The sequence below is a fragment of the Physeter macrocephalus genome, chromosome 19 (assembly GCF_002837175.3).
Source record: "Physeter macrocephalus isolate SW-GA chromosome 19, ASM283717v5, whole genome shotgun sequence".
Classification (NCBI taxonomy): domain Eukaryota; kingdom Metazoa; phylum Chordata; class Mammalia; order Artiodactyla; family Physeteridae; genus Physeter; species Physeter macrocephalus.
The window spans coordinates 40,088,947-40,107,475 of NC_041232.1; the positions used below are offsets into that span (position 1 = coordinate 40,088,947).

General features: G+C 37.6%; 1 protein-coding gene across 2 annotated transcripts in view; it reads left to right on the forward strand.

The window, feature by feature from the left end:
- The window catches only part of TAF4B (TATA-box binding protein associated factor 4b), a 119,065-nt gene extending 107,534 nt beyond the window's left edge, over window positions 1–11,531 (forward strand). The window contains exon 15 of one of the 2 annotated variants that reach the window (XM_024121028.2): window positions 9,676–11,531. In XM_024121028.2, coding sequence (XP_023976796.1) covers window positions 9,676–9,843 — 168 coding nt within the window. In that variant the 3' untranslated portion in view covers window positions 9,844–11,531. Of the gene's footprint in view, window positions 1–1,851; window positions 1,880–9,675 lie in introns of those variants that run through there. The other variant, XM_028480280.2, reaches the window with a different exon arrangement.
- The last annotated feature ends 6,998 nt before the right edge of the window (window positions 11,532–18,529 follow it).

An 18,529-nucleotide genomic window follows, 5' to 3' on the forward strand; every position in this document is an offset into this window, starting at 1 on the left:
TGACTTAAACATAAATCTGAATTTTAGATGGATCTTTAAAATTTTCCAGAGATATAAAGTCTGACACCTTGTCAGCTATCTTCAGGGACCCCCTGTGAAATAAGTTGAATTGCACATTATGGGTTTATCTTCCCTCCTTCCCAAATCCCCCTTAAATGTTAGTAAAGGAGTGAAAATGACATAAATACACAAGAATAAAGAAGAGAGGAGAAATCAGCAATAAAATTATTCAGTAGTTTAAATGACAGTAAATTTCTCTCTGAAATATTCCGAAATAAAATGTTCAGATTTTCAACTAATGTTACCAGTGAAAATCCAGGTTTACATGGAAAACAATGTATCTGCCTTCAGCATTGCAACAGTACCTATTTAGAGAATGTTGTTGAATTCCTATTTATGCATTTTTTTCTAAGAATTGTGGAGAGTATTGAAAAGAATAAATATAAGTTGCTTTTGAAATGTTTATTTGAACTTGTTGGTTTGACTTACCAGACTGTGCCATTATTTGGATTTTTGTTGAGATAAAATTCACATACCATACCTCATCATTTTAAAGTGTGCAATTCAGTACAGTTGGCCCTCCATATCTGCTGGATTCCACATCCATGGATTCAACCAACCATGGATTGAAAATATTTGGGGAAAAAAATTCCAAAAAGTTCCAAAAAGCAAAACTTGTATTTGCTAAGTGCTGGCAACTATTTACATAACATTTACATTGTATTAGGTATTATAAGTAATATAGTGATGATTTAAAGTATGCAGGAGGATGTGTGTAGATTATATGCAAATGCTATGCCACTGTATATAAGGGACTTAAGTATCCACAGGTTCTGGTATCCATGGGAGGTCCTGGAACCAATATACCTAGGGACAACTGTATATTCACATAGCTGTGCAACCATCTGTCTCTATGTATTTACCTATTCTAGGTATTCATATAAAAGAAATTATACAATATTTGGCCTTTTGTATCTAATTTCTTTGACTTAGCATAATGTTTTCAAGATCCATCCATATTGTAGCATGTACTTCATTCCTATTTATGGTTGAATAATATTCCATAAGTTGTTTTAACTATAATTGTGCATTTGTCTATATTTACCTGTCAATTTTTGCTCATTTTATTTGATGGTCTTACTAAGTGCAAACACATTATGTCTTTTTGATGAATTGCCCCCTTTTGTCATTGTGAAATTGTTCTCATTTCTAATGTTCCTTGTCTTAAAGTTTACTTTGATGTTATTATAGCTACACCAGCACTTCTTATGCTTAGTATTAGCATGATTTATCGTTTCTCCATTCTTTTACTTCCAGCTTATCTGTGTCTTTATTTAAGCTGGTTTCTTATGAGTAGCATGTAATTGAGCTTTGGATCTGTATCCAGTCTGAAAATTTATTTGGACTGTTAAGTCCATTTACATTTAATGCAATTATTACTATGATTAGATTTGAGTCTACCATCTTGCTATTTTCTGTTTATCCTCTGTTTTTTTGTTTCTCCTTTCTTGTCATCTTTTGAGTTAACCAAGTAGTGTTTTAGTATACCATTCTATTTTTTATTTTTATTTTTATTTATTTATTTTTTTTGCGGTACACGGGCCTCTCACTGTTGTGGCCTCTCCCGTTGCAGAGCACAGGCTCTGGACGCACAGGCTCAGCGGCCACGGCTCACAGGCCCAGCCGCTCCGCAGCATGTGGGATCTTCCCGGACCAGGGCACGAACCCAGGTCCCCTGCATCGGCAGGCAGACTCTCAACCACTGCGCCACCAGGGAAGCCCCCCCTCTTTATTTTAATGGTTGCTTTACAGATCTGTTTAAAGGTACAATATGTATCCTTAACTGATTATACTCAATCTTGAATTAATGCCCCTTCACGTATCATATAAAAACCTTTTAACTATATATTTCCATTATACAAATCCCTCCCATCCTTTGTGCTATTGTTGTCACCTATTTTACTTATGCTTGTTTTAACCTCCATAGTACATTGTTATCACTTGGTCATATATCTCTTAAAGAACTTATGAAAATAAAAACAGCTTTTTAATGTTTACCATTTCCAGTGCTCTTTCATTTTTCCTGTAAATTCATATTTCTTTCTAGTATCATTTTCCATCAGTCTATATGCAATTCATCAACTCCAGAATTACCAGAGTTTTAATTAAACAAACCTAAAGCTACTATTAATACATTTGAATATACTGGTAAATCTACTTTTAGTTGTGATGCACAGCAATCCTTACTGATGTAGCTTTTTTTAACATTTACAATCCTTCGAGGATAAAATTAAAGTTGGCTCTGAAAGAAAAATCTTTAACTGGCAGTCCTTTAAAGAAGTTATCATAAAATAATAGATAAAACTTAGTTCTGGACATACGTTACCTGAGTTTTTGAAGGACTTTGTATCTTAATTAAAGGTAAAGAAAATTACCAGGGTATAAAAAGGAAAGTCCTACTGACAGGCTTTTCAACTTGCAGTAAGTTACTGCTTTTCAGAATTGACATTTATTTGGTTATTTGCTGTTCTTGTGTGTTGTATTACTTGGTGGGTTGAAGCACTTACCCACTGTTTGGAGAAAGTGGCAGAAAATAGCCTTTTGAGCAAATCCCATCTGGTGGCAGCTTGGTGGGGATGAGTAATGCTGAGGAACAAGTCATCAAAGGACTTTACCTTTCAGCTTTTCTTCCAAATTTATTTGGCTTAAAGCTAAGAATGACAGCAGGATCTTGATTTAAAATGTCCAAAGCCCATAATATGGCTCATTTTCACTATTTGGTCATTCATATAACTGATGATATTGGGTGACACTTGATGTATAATTGTACTACAAACGTTGATTGGATACCAGCTAAGTGCCATATATATAAAATATTCACAGGTACAAAATCCTTCCTTTCCAGTGAGTGAGAAAGTTAAAGAGGTTGTTGCACTGCACTGAATACATGTGACAGTAAAGTACAGAGTACAGCTAAAATACACAGGAGTTGCACCTAATCTAGACCTGGGGTGAGTCTGTGTTTGTAGCATTGGGGAAACAGCTTACCTGAGTTGAGTCTTAAAGAACTTAGTCAGGTGATGTGATATAAGGATAGGACAGAGAGATTGGAGAAGGAGTTCCAGGAGGAGAGAATTAACTGTCTGGAACAAAGAGGAAAAAACATTCTATGGCATGATCAACAGTTTGAGATAGGAAGAAAGGAATGAGAGATGAGAATGTGGGGAGAAGCTTTGGTATGCTCATGGTTGACTGTATATGTCATGCTTAAATACTTGGACTTGGTCCTAGAGGAGATTTTTAGCCATTGGAGCATTTTAAACAGGAAAACGGTATTATCAGATTACTTATTTTAGAAAGATCATTCTCACAGCAGTGTGAAGAATATTAATACTGGAAATAGTTTCTTAGAAGGTTGACGAAGTCATCTTAGGCAGAAGATAATGGAAGTGAAAATATAGAAGGATGTAGATGATTTGGAAACTATTAAAGAGGTAGAACTGATAAGAAGTGATAGATGGGATTAGAAGAAGAAAGGGTTGAGGATGACACCCAGTTTTCTGGCTTAGGCATTGGAGGTGAATAGTATTACCATTCCTTTAAATGAGAAAGAGAAGAGGAAGAAAGGCAGGAATAATGATTTGAAACATGTTGAATTTAGGATACATACTTTATTAGGAAATTGAACAATGAGGTCTAGAATTTAAGAAAGTGTTCTTTTGGAGATAAAGACGCGAGTGGTCATTAGCATAGGACAACCAGTATTGTCTTCACAGCTCTCATAATCACACAACTAGAATTAGAACTCAAAGCCCACAATTACACGTCACATCAATCTATTTAGACGTATTACTTCTATAAAGACTGTTGAAAAACAGATACTTAGAGGTGACAAAATTCTAGGGTGGAAGTTAATATGCAAGGTTGTCTGTATTCTGAAATAACTCAAAGGAATAAAATGAAGGTGATAGAGGTGAGGGATGTGTTACTTCATAAATTCTGCTTGTTGACCAGCAGAGGGCAGGCACTCTCACAACTCAGTATTTTCTGCTCTGTGCTGCCCTTGAGGCCTAGAAGCTCAGGTCTTTCAAACATAGATTTTCAGTGATCTTATTACACTAAGGCCAGGCATCCAGGACACTTTTATTTATCTTTGCTTCCAAGACTTAGAAGATGTTTGATTTTTGTTCTAGAGCCAGATTTTCTTTCCACCCCCTGTGCCCTATGTCTAGTTCTTATTTTTCCTTAAAGTTTGAGACTTGAGTCGTCCCTTAAGAGCTGCCATGGTGACATGGGGTTAGAATAAATCAAGTAGAGAGTCTGAGAAATATAATGGATCTTTGCCTTTTAGAGGTTAGAATGCCCAACTCTTGTTCCTGGTTAACTGTTAAGATTCAGGGACACGTTTGTGTTTTCTTGGTCTTATGATTCAGGGACTAGAATGGAAGGAATGGACATCAGCTCCTGGAGACAGTACTGATAAGTGTGGTTGGTTCTGTAAAGCAGCAGTACTGCTCCTCCACTGTTTGATTTGAGGAGCTTGTGAAAACCTTCCTGTCCCAGGATACATCCCTCATCCACCTGCCGTATGTCTGTAATGCCCATTAGTTTACTTTTTAGCTTTAAGCATTCAAAGCTCAACTAAAATTTAAAAATTTCTCTAGAAGGGGCAAGGTTAGTGTGGCAGGACAAATTATTTAAATTAGCAAGGACGTATGAGAATAGGGCATGGACAGGAACTTTTAATTAGATTTAAACTAGGGGATGGAAAAAAAGATCTGGAACTAGGATTATACTGTTTCCTGTTTATAAACCTTCAGTGCCTCCCAACTGACAAATGACATTTATAGACTGTATACTGTATGCCAGGCATTGTTCTCATTTAATCCTCAGGCCAACCCTGTGAGATAATTACAGTTACTGTCCCTATTTTGCAGATTAGGTAACTGAGGCACAGAGAAGTTAAGTAATTTGTCTGAGTTTCCTTATGGAGGAGACAACGTGTAGTCACCACCATTCAGTCCCCCTGTATATCTTATGCTGCCAGAACAGTTCCTTTGCCCATAGTAGGCGCCCAGTAACCCAGATAACTTTTGTTTGTTTTGTTTTTTTGTTTGTTTTGCGGTACGCGGGCCTCTCACTGTTGTGGCCTCTCCCGTTGCAGAGCACAGGCTCCGGACGCGCAGGCTCAGCGGCCATGGCTCACGGGCCATGGCTCACGGGCCTAGCTGCTCCGCGGCATGTGGGATCTTCCGGGACCGGGGCACAAACCCGTGTCCCCTGCATTGGCAGGCAGTCTCTCAACCACTGCGCCACTAGGGAAGCCCCCAGATAACTTTTGAATTGAATCAGTACATGGGCTAGCGTGAACTAGTTAGTATAGCAGTAACATAATTTAAGGAAACATGGAAAAAGAAGTAGAGATGCTTTTAAAAGTTTTACCTCACAGCACCTGCTCTATTAAGTTGGGGGGAAATGTGAATAATTGGTTATTTTTAATTACTTAGTGTCATTCTTAAAATGGTGTCATTGCTCTGAAATTGGTAACTGACAGTGTTCAAGTTTTCCTTATTAGAGCAAAAGCGTTTCTCAGAAGTTTCATTATAAAAATAGGAAACTTTGTTTAGTGATATAATTGAACAAATTAATGAGGGCTAACTTAATTGACCTGGCAGTGTTGAAGAATGTTTACATTTAGGTTCGGTTACGCTTCCAAAAACATCTGTTGTACACTTAGTAAGTGAATTATTTCTTTCATCTTCATTGAATTCCATCTTCTATTTTACCCTCTATTCATCTAAGTGAAGAATTCATATTAAGGAATATCTTCATGTAGAAAGTCGATTGGAAAAATCCTCTATTTCAGAAACAAATAGTACATTGTCCCAACAGGTTTTTTTTTTTCTTCTTACAAATGGTCTCCTAACTACATTTGTGTTCTTTGGCACTGACAGTATAGTGTAACCAGAAGTCAGCCCTAGGTGACTTTGGGCAAAGGACTTGGTGAGGAAGAAAATAAAAACTGATGGTGAAGGCAGGTTCGAATTTTTATGGCTCTGAGTTCCACCCGCTTTACCATGGATAATTGAGATGTAGCTGATTATTCTGGCCAGGTCAGTATGAAGCTGAAAAGTCAGATTGTGGATTTTTCAAATCATAAGCATAGTAATAAAAATGCTATGTATTTGTATCTGAGTTCAACAAAGATTAACTTTCCAAGCCAGTCACTATTTGGGGGAAGAGAATGCTGTCACCTTTGTAAAGTTGTGAATTATAAAAGACATTTCTGTTGGGTTACTGAATGTCCCTTGGGGTTTGTTTCATTTATAACATTGCCTCAGGCCTTCTGCTGCATCCTGTTGGAATGACCTCCTTTTCAACCCTGTGCTGGCAGCTGTGATGTGGCTCTTTCCCTGGGATCCTTCAGGCTTGTCACATGACAGACATGAACTGTGACCCCTTTGTTCCTTACCCAGATGGTTCGTTCTCCATAATTTTTTTCTATTTAACAATTTTGCCTTATCTTCTTTCCTCTTTTGCCTCTTCATTTCCCTTTGTATTTCCTACCTACACAGACTTTTTTGGTATCAGTTTAATTTTTTTTATTGAAGTAGGACATCAATGCAGAAAAGTACACAAATCATGAGTAAGCTCACTGAATTTTCACAGCATGAACACACCTATGCAGACAGTACTTAGGTCAAGAAAGAGAACATCACCAGAATCCCAGAAAACCTCTACTGTCCCCTTCTGGTTACCACTCTTCTCCCTTAAGGGGAATGATTATTCTGACTTCTATAGCTTTGCCTGTTTTAAACGTTATAGAAATGGAATCAAACCATATGTATTCCTTTGCATCTGGATCCTTTCATTTAACATTTTGTGACATTTGTCCATGTTACTCAGTTTGTTACTGCTATGTAGTATTCCATTTGTATGAATAGTCCACAGTTTATTCTGCTCTTAATGGGCGTTTGGATCGTTTCTAGCTTAGGGCCATTATGAATAGTAGTGCTAAACATTCTCATACATGTCTTTTTATCAAAAGACATGACATATTTCTGGATATTTACATAGAAATGAAATTGCCAAGATATAGTATGTCCAACTAGCCATTTAATTTAAAAATTCATGTAAAACACTAAACGAGTGATTTTTGGCAAACTTGGTAGGAAAGATCTATAAACATATGTAGATGCAGCTTTAGCATAATATATCTAATTTTTGGCTAAGAAAAATGCCTCTAGTTAAATATACTGTAGTTTTAAATAGAAAACTCCTATATACAGCAAAATTGCTGCTCAGTGCCTGGGACGTGTTATATTAACTTTCTTGCTAATTTGTCCTTTTATCCAGTGTTCCAAAGCTGAGTTGGTGGGCCCATTCTGTAAAAATCTTATGAGAATATTTTGATGGTGATAATTTACAAGAGTTAAGATTATATCTGTGTTACACCGCCTCTAAGTTAGTCTTTTTGTCCTTTTTTCCTAAAACGTGGACTTTCCAAAATTTGTTTCATGGATGCTTTTGAATAAGTCTGACCTAATGAGTATGGAAGTGGGATTGTGATATCATATCCCTTCCAAAGTCAGTAGTATCTTTGAAGAAAATTTTATTCGACTGTGAGGTAAAGTGATCCCAGTCATTCTGTGAACATGTATGGAATTAAGTTCACTTGTTTTGACCATAGGGTTTTGGAGACCTTAAAGGGGATTTCCTTACCCTCCATCAAACTAAAACAAAGCAAAAAAAAAAGAAAAAACCAGAAATGTAGAGGGAGTCATTAAAATTTGAAGGTTATAAAAAGATAGTAGTGGGGCTTCACTGGTGGCGCAGTGGTTGAGAGTCCGCCTGCCGATGCAGGGGACACGGGTTCGTGCCCCGGTCCGGGAAGATCCCACATGCCGCGGAGCAGCTAGGCCCGTGAGCCATGGCCGCTGAGCCTGCGCGTCTGGAGCCTGTGCTCCTCAGCGGAGGAGGCCACAGCAGTGAGAGGCCCGTGTACCGCAAAAAAAAAAAAAAAAAAAAAGATAGTAATGGAACCAGAAGATTCACTTCCTGTGTTAGGTAGCTATCTTTCCTTGTGTAAGTCTTTTAGGTAGGGAAAGGAGGGTTGCCAACTCAATTGAGATGTTTTTGAAACAAAGTATGGTTTAAAAAAAAAAAAAGAATGGGAGAATAAAGGATTCATTTTTGCCAAATTATTCTATATCTGAGTATTCTGTATTTTTATTTCTTCTTCCAAATTTTTTTTAAACAGTGGTGTATAGACATATTGATACTTAGGAAACTTAATATCTTAATACAGAAGTATTGGGTTTCATTCAATTTTGAATGACATTTAGAACTCGTATTAGTTCTGTTTTAAACTGGTGTATTCAACTAAGAAAATATTGCTGATAATCTGTGTTGTTCTGTATACTTTGCTAAGCCATAGAAGGTATAGAAATGATAGTCCCTGTCCTCAGAAAGCTTACAGTCTAGTGGGTATGTGCTGGTGGTGGTAGCGTATACAAATTACTATAATACGATGTAAGATAATTACCACAGTGAGAATTCTTATGGGGAAGGGGAGGGTAAGTAGACCCATTTGAAATGGGTCTTAAAGGATGAGTAGGTTGGCCTGGAATGGCCTTTTGCTGATCTCTGCAATGGGAAGTAAGGCTGAAGGGAAGCCAGGTAATGAGTTTGTACCTGATATGATGTATAATATAGAACAGGCTAAGAGCATTCACTTTATTATTTTTTTTAACATCTTTATTGGAGTATAATTGCTTTACAATGGTGTGTTAGTTTCTGCTGTATAACAAAGTGAATCAGGTATACATATACATACATCCCCATATCTCCTTCCTCTTGTGTCTCCCTCCCACCCTCCCTATCCCACCCCTCTATGTGGACACAAAGCACCGAGCTGATCTCCCTGTGCTATGCAGCGAGCATTCACTTTAGATCAAATTAAAAGTTGAGTCCCAGCTCAGTGTTGCTGTGTGACCTTAAACAGGTTGCTTTAACCTGTCTAAGCTCAGTTTCCTCACCTGATAAATGAGCACAGCACCCATGTAACTTGCTGCAGTGTTGTATGAAAGAAAAGAGATCATGTGTGGAAGGTGCTTAACGTAGCTCTCAAAGAATAATAAGTGCTCAAGTAGCTACTCTGGACAGAGAGGAACCATTGAAGGTTTTTGAACCATGGAGTGGTGGGATCTGAACCATGTGAGACTTTCACTTTTACTTTTATAATTGACAAACAAAAGACCGCGCACATTTAAAGTGTGTAATCTGACAGGTTCTTACATATATACACACCTGTGAAATCATCGCCACAATCAGAATTATGACCACAGCCATCACTCCCGAAACTTTTGTCTAAGACCTTTAAAGAGGACAGTCTGCCCTGTGATGTGCTGCAAAGAACGGAGCGAAGTGGAGAAGTCAGTTAAAAGGCTGTGGCCATGGTCCAGGTGAGAGAGAGTGACTGAGGCCATGAACTAGGTGTGCTGGCCGTGGGCCTCCCCCAAGAGCCTGGGCTGCTGGAGGACAAGCTGCATCGTGCTATTACCTCCAGCACCTACCCCAGGGGCCAGAGGCTAGCAGGCTCTTGCTGAATTGACAGGTTCTCTCTTTATGAAAGATTGCTTATTTTAAACTTGCTTCTCCCTTTACTTTGTATAGGGTTTAAAAGACAACCTTTTTGCTTCTGGGACATCCAGCCTGACAGCCACCAAACAGTTGCTTCGTCCAAGAATCACAAGAATCTGCCTCAGGGACCTGATCTTCTGTATGGAGCAGGAGAGGGAGATGAAGTATTCCCAAGCTCTGTACCTGGCCCTTCTGAAGTGACCATGGCCCTCTCCATCCAGATCCTTGCTACTTACTGCCAAAGAAGACATAAAGAGCGGTGTCACATGGTCCTGAAATTTCAGTTTCTGGAAAATAATCACCGATAGGGAAGACCGTTGTTTACAGTTATATACTTTTATTAAATCTTATGTATTCCATTAGGTTCTTAATGACTAGGATTCAGCTTCTAAAAATAGGTTGTGAAGTACGGTTTATTTACACAGAAGTAGGCATATGCCTACCTACGTGTTTAATTACAGCAAGGCTCTGTTTGTTACTCCCTGCTTCATTTGCCAAACTATTAATAGGTAAGGCGTCTTTCCCTAGTACAGCCTGCCTTGAGATGCAGGGGGAAGAAAGGAAGGGTCACCACTTACCAGAAAACTATGTATTTCATCCTACATGGAACCTGACTCAAAGCATTAGGTTTTCTGGGCTGGAATCAGAAGTTGCTTAGCAAATTATGACAATTGCCTTCTGTGGTTGAAGGTGACAAGCCACAGGGTAAGGCCAGTGGTGGCTTTTGTTGTCGGCTGAGTCCCATTGTTGTTAAAACATTGACAAATGGGGATAGTTTGTGCCTGAGGTTGCTGTTCCCTGGTTCACCTCACCACCAGGTGCTGCTTCTGATACCAAGTGAGGGGACATCCTTGTCAGGGAAGGATGATATACATTGAAGGTGCTGATATACCTCGTTGAAAAGATGGAGAGTATAGAAAGGAATGATGGAGCATTGCCTCCAAACCGATGGAGGGAAAATGAAAATGGAATCATAAAACAGGAAATATGCTGTATACACCTAAGAGGGGTCAGTGGTCGAATTGGAACTCCGAAGCAACCAGTACATGTTTTGTTGACAGGAAAAAAATCACAGCCCAACCAAAAAGGAAAATGTATCAAACATTTTCAGATTACAGTATGTCAAAAGGAATAAGTTATTCTTTGTTTTGTGTATTGCTTTAAATCTCAAGAAGGATAGTTTTATAAACTCTTTTAGTTACCCTAAGTTTTAAGCATCTTGTTGCATTAAAAAAAATCCTAATTGATGATTAGAAATTTTTAACAATGGGATTCCATTTTGGATTCTGTACTCAAAAGGTAATGTCAGCGTCTTACTCTTGGAGATCTTGGCTCTAGATATATTATGAGAAGCATGTTATATATACTCGTCTGAGGAGGAAGCTGACATTTTGCAAAGCAAACCCTCTTTTTTTTTTTTTAATTCCACTTTTGTGGTATGTAGCTGGTGAAAAATAATAGCTGTAGTTAGAATCACATACAGAAAGAAAGAGTAAATCCTCCAAAGAAGGCTAAAGAAAAAAAAACGCGGGGGGGAAGCTGTGCTTCTTAGAAAAAGAATTCAGGGGAATAAAACCTCAAGCATGTTATTCTTCATCCTGTTCTTCCCATCGGGACTGTTACGGCCATATTCTATACTGTAGTAAGTTTCAAATTGGCCACATTTTCTGTTTCAGCAAGTTATTATGTAAAAATGCTATAAATTATGTGTATGTTAAAAGAGTCCTTTAAGAAGAGATCTATACCTAAAGTTGTTTTTGTATATTTAAATGCTTAGCTTTATTTTTTGGTAAAGTGCAGCACACTCCCATATTTGTGTGTAATCTTATTGATCAGATGTTTAAAATTATTTCAAATACTTCATTAAAATAATTATTTTATTATAAGAATAACTTTGCTCAGTCACTGACTTTGGAAATATCTCTGGAAGTTAGCCCCTGAAGCTGGGGGCTGGGCAGTAGATCTTTCTTGGCTGGGATTGTTACTTTGGAGTGTGAGCATTTGGGTTCCAGAAGCTCACTTCAGATCCAAGTTCCTGTATCACTTTCTTTGAAATAGTTGTAAACTTGCATGGTATTTGACTCACAATGAAAGCTACACATATTCATTACAAAAGCTTCTCTTGCCCATCAAGGTTTTCTTACAAAGGTATTCTTTTTCAAAATTTATCCTTAATATACATTTTTAAACTTTGTGTCCTAAAGTATATCTTACACACAAAAGAACAAACACACAGTGGACCCAAGGTTTTCTTCCACTCAGTTTGCAAAATGATGGCCTTGGGGCCGATTTGATCTCTAAATGCATTCTCTGTGACTCACATGGTGCTGCCAATATTTTAATTTACAAAAATCTATATTTCCACTTCTTTTGAAAAATTAGAAGATCTGGAGTCACTAGGTGTACCGTTTGTGTGACAGTCTGCTGGAGCCAACCAGTGGCTGTCCACTTTAGGTGTGGGAGCCTAAGTTCACCTTCCCTTGCCTGATCCCTTTAAGCACTGATGTGAGACTCTGCCTTCAATGTTGATCTTAAGTGATGAACACTAAAAGGGGAAAGTGCCAGAAATTCTCCATCTATTTACTGTTTTTTAAGCAATTTTATTGAGGCATGTTTTACATATAAAATTCACCATTTTATCCATTTAATTTTAATATGACCGATGGACCTTTTAAATTGTTTCCTCCTGAATATCTGTAAAATTCTTCTCCTCTTAAAAGAAGCAAAGTTTAACATTCTTGTAAAGCCTATATTTCTTTTTCTTTTTCTTTTTTTTTTTTATTGAGTGAAAGATTCTTTAAATTCTCTAGCGCTTTAGTGCTTTACAATTTTCAAAAGTTTCACACACATGATTTCATATAATCCCATACTAACCCTTTTTTCCCTACTCCTGTAATGCCCCTCCCTCCTTCCCTCTCCCCACTGGTAACCACTAGTTTGTTCTCAATATCTGTGAGTTTGCTGTTTTTTTGTTTTATTCACTAGTTTGTTTTATTTTTTAGATTCCACATATAAGTAATATCATACAGTATTTGTCTGACTTACTTCACTTAGCACAATGCCCTCCAAGTCCATCCATGTTACTGCAAATGGCAAAATTTCATTCTTTTTTATGGCTGAGTGGTATTCCGTTTTGTGCGTGTGTGTGTGTGTGCGTGTGTGTGTGTGTGTGCGTGTGTGTGTGTGTGTGTATACCACATCTTCTTTATCCATTCATCTGTTGATGGAAATTTAGGTTGCTTCCATACTTGACAATTGTAAATAATGCTGCTATGAACGTTGGGGTGCATGTATCTTTTAAAATTTGTGTTTTTGGTTTTTTCTGGATATATACCCAGGAGTGGAATTGCTGGGTCATATGGTAGTTCTAGTTATAGTTTTTTGAGAAGGCTCTATACTTTTTTCCACAGTGGCTGCACCAATTTATTGGGTTGGCCAAAGAGTACCTTCGGTTTTTAAGTAAAAATAAAAGACACACTTTTCATTTTCACCAAGAACTTTATTGAACAACATATTGACCCTTTTGTTCCACTACCTTCTGCCATTTTTCAGGCAACTTCAAAATTCCATCTTCCCGGGCTTCCCTGGTGGCGCAGTGGTTGCGCGGGAGGCCCGCATACCACAAAAAAAAAAAAAAAAAAAAAAAAAAATTCCATCTTCCCCAAACCTTTTATCTCTTTGAGCAAAGAACTGTTCCAGGTTCTTTTTACAGTCTTCCAGGGAATTAAATTTTTTTCCATTAAGAGAATTTTGTAACGACCTAAATAAATGGAAATCCGAAGGTGCAACGTCTGGTGAATACAGCGGATGAATCAGAACTTCCCAGACAAGCTGTAACACTTTTTGCCTGGTCATCAAAGAAACGCAGTCTTGCGTTATCCTGATGGAAGATTATGCATTTTCTTTTGACTAATTCTGGATGCTTTTCATCAAGTGCTGCTTTCAGTTGGTCTAATTGGGAGCAGTGCTTGTCGGAATTAATCGTTTGGTTTTCCAGAAGGAGCTCATAATAGAGGACTCCCTTCCAATTCCACCATATACACATCACCTTCTTTGGATGAAGACCGGCCTTTGGTGTGTTTGGTGGTTCATTTCGCTTGCCCCTTGATCTCTTCCGTTCCACATTATTGTACAGTATCCACTTTTCATCACCTGTCACAATTTGTTTTAAAAACGGAACGTCTTCATTACGTTTAAGTAGAGAATTGCATGCAGAAATACGGTTAAGGTTTTTTTCGCTTAACTTACATAGAACCCAAACATCAAAGCGATTAACATAACCAAGCTGGTGCAAATTATTTTCAATGCTTGATTTGGATATTTTGAGTCTGTCGACTATCTCCCGCATGGAGTAATGTTGATTGTTCTCAGTTAATGTCTCGATTTGATCGCTGTCAACTGGTCTACCCAACTGTGGAGCATCATCCAGCAAGAAATCTCCAGCACAAAACTTCGCAAACCACTTTTGACATGTTTGATCAGTCACAGCACCTTCTCCATATACTGCACAAATCATTGTTTTGCATTTCGGTTGCATTTTTACCTTTCTTGAAATAATAAAGCATAATATGCCGAAAATGTTGCTTTTTTTCTTCCATCTTCAATATTAAAATAGCTACACAAAAATTCGCTGATTTTGATGTCATTTTTTAAATGCATGCTGATATGACAGCTGTCACATACAGTCTAACAAAATTGTTTTGAATGAAGTTAAAGACAACTAAGTGCTACTAGAGCCATCTTATGAAAAAACCAAATGAACCTTTTGGCCAACCCAATACATTCCCACCAACAGTGTACGAGGCTTCCCTTTTCTCCACATCCTCGCCAACATTTGTTACTTGTGGGTGTTTTGTTTCTTTGTTTTGTTTTTTGGATGCTGGCCATTCTGACAGGTGTAAAGTGATATCTCATTGTGGTTTTGATTTGCATTTCTGTGATGACTAGTGATGTTGAGCATCTTTTCATATGCCTGTTGGCCATATGCATTTCCTCTTTGGAAAAATGTCTGTTGAGTTCTTCTCCCCATTTTTTTTTTTTTTTTTTTTTTTGGTACGGGGGGCCTCTCACTGTTGTGGCCTCTCCCGTTGCGGAGCACAGGCTCCGGACGCACAGGCTCAGTGGCCATGGCTCATGGGCCCAGCCACTCCGCAGCATGTGGGATCCTCCCGGACTGGGGCACGAACCCGTGTCCCCTGCATCGGCAGGCGGATTCTCAACCACTGCGCCACCAGGGAAGCCCTCCCCATTTTTTAATCAGGTTTTTTTTTTTTTTTGATGTTGAGTTGTATGAGTTGTTTATATATGTTGGATATTAACCCCTTACTGGCCATATCATTTGCAAGTATCTTCTCCCATTCAATAGGTTGTCTTTTCATTTTGTCAGTGGTTTCCTTTGCTGTGTAAAAGGTTTTAAGTTTAATTAGGTCCTATTTGTTTATTTTTACTTTTGTTTCCTTTGCTTTAGGAAACAGATCCAAAAAATATTGCTGCGATTTATGTCAAAGAGTGTTTTGCCTCTGTTTTCATCTAGGAGTTTCCTCTGTAGTATTCAGCCTTACATTTAGGTCTTTAATCCATTTTGAGTTTATTTTTGTATATGGTGCTAGAGAATTTCTAATTTCATTCTTTTACAAGTAACTCTCCAGTTTTCCCAGCACCATTTATTGAAGAGACTATCTTTTCTCCATAGTATATACTTGCTTCCTTTTTCATGAATTAATTGACCATAGCATTGGGTTTATTTCTGGGATTTCTATCCTGTTCCATTGATCTATGTGTCCGTTTTTGTGCCAGTACCATACTGTTTTAATTACTGCAGCTTTGTAGTATAGTCTGAAGTCAGGGAGCATGATTCCTCCAGCTCTCTTATTCTTTCTCAAGATTGTTTTGGCTATTTGGGGTTTTTTGTGTTTCCGTACAGATTTTAAAATTACCTGCTCTAGTTCTATGAAAAATGCCATTGGTATTTTGATAGGGATTACATTGAATCTGCAGATTCAATGCCTTGGGTAGTATGGTCATTTTAACAATATTAATTCTTCCAATCCAAGAACATGGTATATCTTTCCATCTATTGGTGTTGTCTTCAGTTTCTTTCATCGGTGTCTTAAAGATTTCCGAGTACAGGTCTTTTACCTCCTCATATAGGTTTATTCCTAGGTATTTTATTCTTTTTGATGCAGTGGTAAATGGGATTGTTTCCTTAATTTCTGTTTCTGATAGTTCGTTGTTAGTATATAGAAATGCAACAGATTTCTGTATATTAATTTTGTGTCCTGCAACTTTATTGAATTCATTGATGAGCTCTAATTTTCTGGTAGCATCTTTAGGATTTTCATGTCATCTGAGAACAGTGATATTTTTACTTCTTCCTTTCCAGTTTGGATACCTTTTATTTCTTTTCCTATTCTGATTCTGTGGCTAGGACTTCCAAAATTATGTTGAATAAAAGTTAAAGCCTGTATTTCTTGAAATCTGCTTTGAGGTAAATTTTGTCTCATTAGAATTTTGGCAAAAGTTTATTTAGAATTAAAACCATTTATACTAGTTATGTCATAGTTGCAGCAAAAAAACACAAGCAATATTACGACACATTCTTCAGAAAAATAAGAAACCAAGATCTCAGGGGGATTAAGTTGGACTTTATACCTAGTTGTACAGTGAACCAACTAAATGTTTATGAAACTTTAACCTCAGCAAGACTCAGTGATTCTATAGGAAACAAAAGTATAATATATCCTATGTTTATATATGACCTAGTAGCCAGTTTTTACCTTGTTGTTTTTAGCATTATTATCTTTTCAGATACTTTCATATGCCTTGCTGCCCTGAAACAACTTTTTTTTTTTTTAACATTTAGGCACAGTTGACATGTGATATCAATTTCTTTTTCTCTGACTTTTTAGCAACCTCTTGGTATTTTCACATGCATTTTAGCTGTATGGCATTGGTGCAATTATGTTTTCACTGAAGTTATTCCATCAGTTAGAAATTGTTCCAAGTAGAATATATTTGCCATAATTTTCTTTGGGAAACTTTGAGAGACTGCTGTGCACGCAAGAAACCTAAAGTGTTGGCCACTATGTACTTGGACACTGACTGGTTCGGTGAGAGGAACAGATAATGTTAACAGTTATATGTTTAGAATTTGTGTAGACTTTGCACATTGAATATTTGTGGGAAGAAAATACTTCCAAGGAACTCACTTGAAGACTTTTGACTTTGTTGGTAAAACTTGATGAGAGCAATTTTAATGGCAGCTCTTCTCCTTTCAAATAATAAGGTCAGTTTGATATCTTTCTAAGTTCTCTTATTGTAGGTGGTACTGAGGCAATATCGCCCTGGCTGACATTGTCACCATCTCAGTCTTGCCCCTTAACAGTTGTGTGACCTTGGGTAAACTATTTAATCTCTCTGCCTTTGTTTCCTCATCTGCAAATAATAGTACCTACCGGTGAGGTAGTTGTGAGAATTTAATGAATTCTTAGAACAGTGTCACATGTAGTAGACACTATATTTGTTAGTAACGGTGGTTGTCCCGGTTGTATCAATTCTGAAAAGCATAGTTCTACCTCCCACCCACCTCCAGTACTAGATTGTATTGATAAAAGTCACTAGATGAATGCATGAACCTAGTATCTTATTTTAAATAGAATAATCTAAGCTCATGCAAAAGTCTAATGTATTGCATTGAGGATTGGAGGATGGGAGGCTAGAAGGAGAAAAGTATGATACTATAGTGGAGCCATTAAGCATAGTAATTCTTATGTCCCTGGCTTTGCCTATTAAGTTTCTTGTAGGGTTGGAAGCAGTAATGAAGCCGTGCCGTTATTTTTAAATTTTTAATTGAAACTATTATAGATACTGTGAACAATCAAATCACGTAACAGGGCATACCAAAGTAATTCTACTCACAGACCTCCTGAGGTCCTGTGCTCCCCTCCCTAGATTCACCCACTTTTACCAGTTTCATATATCTCTTACCAGACATAGTTTGTATACATATAAGCACATAGTTGTAGGTTCCCCCTTTATTTGCATATGGGAGCATACTGATCTATCCCTTGCCAGTCTCACGGTTTCATTATTCTTAATTCAATTTATACTGTGTCCCAGGCCAGGGGTCCTAGTAGAATCCTCCTGTAAATCTTTGGGAAAACAACACTGAATATTTCCTTGAGGGATTTAGTTTCAGATTTTCTTACTGTTTTGTAAATTTTCTTATTTCACTAGAAGAATTCAGTCATATCTGAGTGTGTGTCAACAATGTTCCTCTACCAAACAGGCATCATGAAAAGCAACAAGGGGAGTAGAGGTTTCCTCTGGGAGGAAGTGGGGAGAGGGAAAGAGGAAAAATCATTTAAAGGAAGAATTGAGTATTCTAGTTGTAATTATAAAGTTTCACTGACAGAACCCTCCCACCATGAACACTAACATTAGAAGCCAACCTGAATTGAGGATCACTCCAACCTCTTTTTTGTAAGATTGATATTCTTCATTTAAATGTAATAAGTAGATCATAATAGGGATGATCTAAATTTGGGGTTCCTGAGAATGATCCATGAAGGAATGCCTGATACCAAAATATCCATTTGGCAAATTTGTAAAAATGTTCTGCACTATGGGGAACAAAGATGCATAAGACACAGTCCATGGCCTGGAGGGGTTTTCTAGTCAGAGAGATGTACTCTAGACACATAAACACAAAGTAGCATATACTCCTCCTAAAGAGGGGTGTAAATAGCAGTTTCTTGTAGGTGCCTTTAGAAAAAAAGATGTCACTTCCAAATGGAACGATCGTATTCAATTTCTCACAGAAGAGATAGAATTTGACCTGTGCAACGAAAGGAATAGATAAGATTTTTTCAAGTCATATGTTTTAAGG